Source organism: Macrobrachium nipponense, chromosome 1 (genome assembly GCF_015104395.2).
Source record: "Macrobrachium nipponense isolate FS-2020 chromosome 1, ASM1510439v2, whole genome shotgun sequence".
Lineage (NCBI taxonomy): Eukaryota > Metazoa > Arthropoda > Malacostraca > Decapoda > Palaemonidae > Macrobrachium > Macrobrachium nipponense.
The window spans coordinates 45,381,621-45,383,504 of NC_087200.1; the positions used below are offsets into that span (position 1 = coordinate 45,381,621).

General features: G+C 46.6%; 1 protein-coding gene across 1 annotated transcript in view; it reads right to left on the reverse strand.

The window, feature by feature from the left end:
- Positions 1–474: 474 nt before the first annotated feature.
- LOC135220149 (adhesive plaque matrix protein-like) overlaps positions 475–1,884 on the reverse strand; it is a 4,336-nt gene continuing 2,926 nt past the window's right edge. Inside the window, exon 2 of the mRNA XM_064257441.1 lies at positions 475–1,818. Within this exon, the coding sequence (XP_064113511.1) occupies positions 769–1,818 (1,050 nt within the window). The 3' untranslated portion in view covers positions 475–768. The remainder of the gene's footprint in view (positions 1,819–1,884) is intronic.

Sequence of the window (1,884 nt, forward strand, 5' to 3'; positions counted from 1 at the left end):
TTATGCAAGTCATCTAAATTGACGTGCAATTATTTCCGGATCTTTTGAGAATGAGATAAGTGCTGAGGTCAAGCTGAGGATTGTTGTTTGATTCGCCAGATTAGTGATTTTATTTGTTTTTATGCGTTTTTTAATTTTTAAATTTTTATTTCGTGATGATCATCAGGTTAGGTCTTTAGCTTTGTCATCTTCACTATAAAATAAAAACATAAACATGAATGACAGCTACGCGCGCGCGTGTAAGTGTTTGTGTTATGTGTGTGCGTGCGTAGTTAGTACAAAAGAGAGGGAGACCCCTTCTCTCTCTCTCTCTCTCTCTCTCTCTCTCTCTCTCTTACACAAACCACGTACACACACACACACACACACACACACACACACACAAACATACCAGATTTGGTTAAGTAAAAGGCACCGATATTTATTTTTTCTTTACCCTCCTTGTTCATTGTCATTAAGGAAATAAAACTACAATTCTTTCGTGCTTTTTGTTCCATGCGAGATACAGGAGCTGAAGTAAACCTAGAGTAATAAATATACATAAAAAAAATAGACATCTTTCTTTGTTATGACTAGAGAACTGCTTTCTTCACGTACCGGCGTTTTCAAGCATTGAGCTTCAACAGAATCAATCCTTTCTGGAATGCTGTTGGGTAACGCCCCCCGCTTGTGCTCTTAGACTAAGTAAGACTCACAAGGGTTTCTAAATATATATAAAGGTTCTGAGAATCATATTCAATTAGGCGAGAGTTCTGCGATGTGTTGACTTTAGTGGTCGATGGTGTAACCACCCAGGAGGCAAGCACAGCTAGCTGGAAGCCTGAAGGTCTCGATGGCAAATGGGAAGTACTGGTCGTAAGGGTCGTAGACCAAGAAGCGATGGTACACAGACTTCTGGACGCACTTTGACTCGTAACACTTGGGCACCAGAGGACAGGCTTTATGGTAGGCGAGGCACTCTTCGATACGGGTCGTCTGCGTGAGGGTATCGTAATGGACGTCGATGTTGTTAACGATCACCCTCCACTTACCGTCGGTGTTTTGGGCACGGAGAGGCATAACGTAAGCTGTCTCAGATGGGCAGAGATAGGTCTCCTCCTTCAGGTACATCGGGCGCTCAACTGACAACTCGGTGTTGAGGTCAGCCACATCAGCATACAGGGACAGGAGCTTCTCGTAGTGGTACTCAGCGGCTGCTTTGATCTCGTAACTTGGGTACTCTTTGTCTTCCAGGCACCAGGGTTTTGCTGACTCAGCAGCACAGTTAGGTACTTTTGGTTCTGGGTGCTTGTAGGATGGCTGTGGAAGGTAAGAAGTCTTGTGCCCGTAGGTTGGCTCAGGACGGTAAGCAGCAGGGTGATAAGCAGGTTCAGGATAAGCAGGCTGAAGAGCATAAGTAGGTTCGGGGCGATAGAGGGGCTCTGGATGATAAGCAGGTTCAGGCTTGTATGTAGGCTCTGGTTTGTAAGAAGGAGCTGGGGTGTATGAAGGTACTGGTGTGTATGCTGGCGCTGGGGTATATGCTGGTTCTGGCTTGTATGATGGGGCAGGTGTGTAAGCTGGCACTGGCTTGTAGGCAGGCTCAGGCTTGTAGGCCGGCTCTGGTTCAGGCTTGTAAGCTGGCTCTGGCTTATAAGCAGGTTCAGGTTTGTACATGGGCTTTGGTTTATAAGTGGGCCTAGGGTGATAGGTTGGGCGTGGGTGCCTGGGAGTGTGGTGATGGGTAGAGCCGTGACTGACGGCGGTTTTCTCGCCCAGACTGAAAGTGACATGGGAGCTCTGATCAGCAAGAACTGCGACCACCACAGCCAACACAACCTGCAGAAAGGCGAGAATCTAATTTAAATGAACCGAATTACGGGCTGGCATAAGGTCAATTCTGTC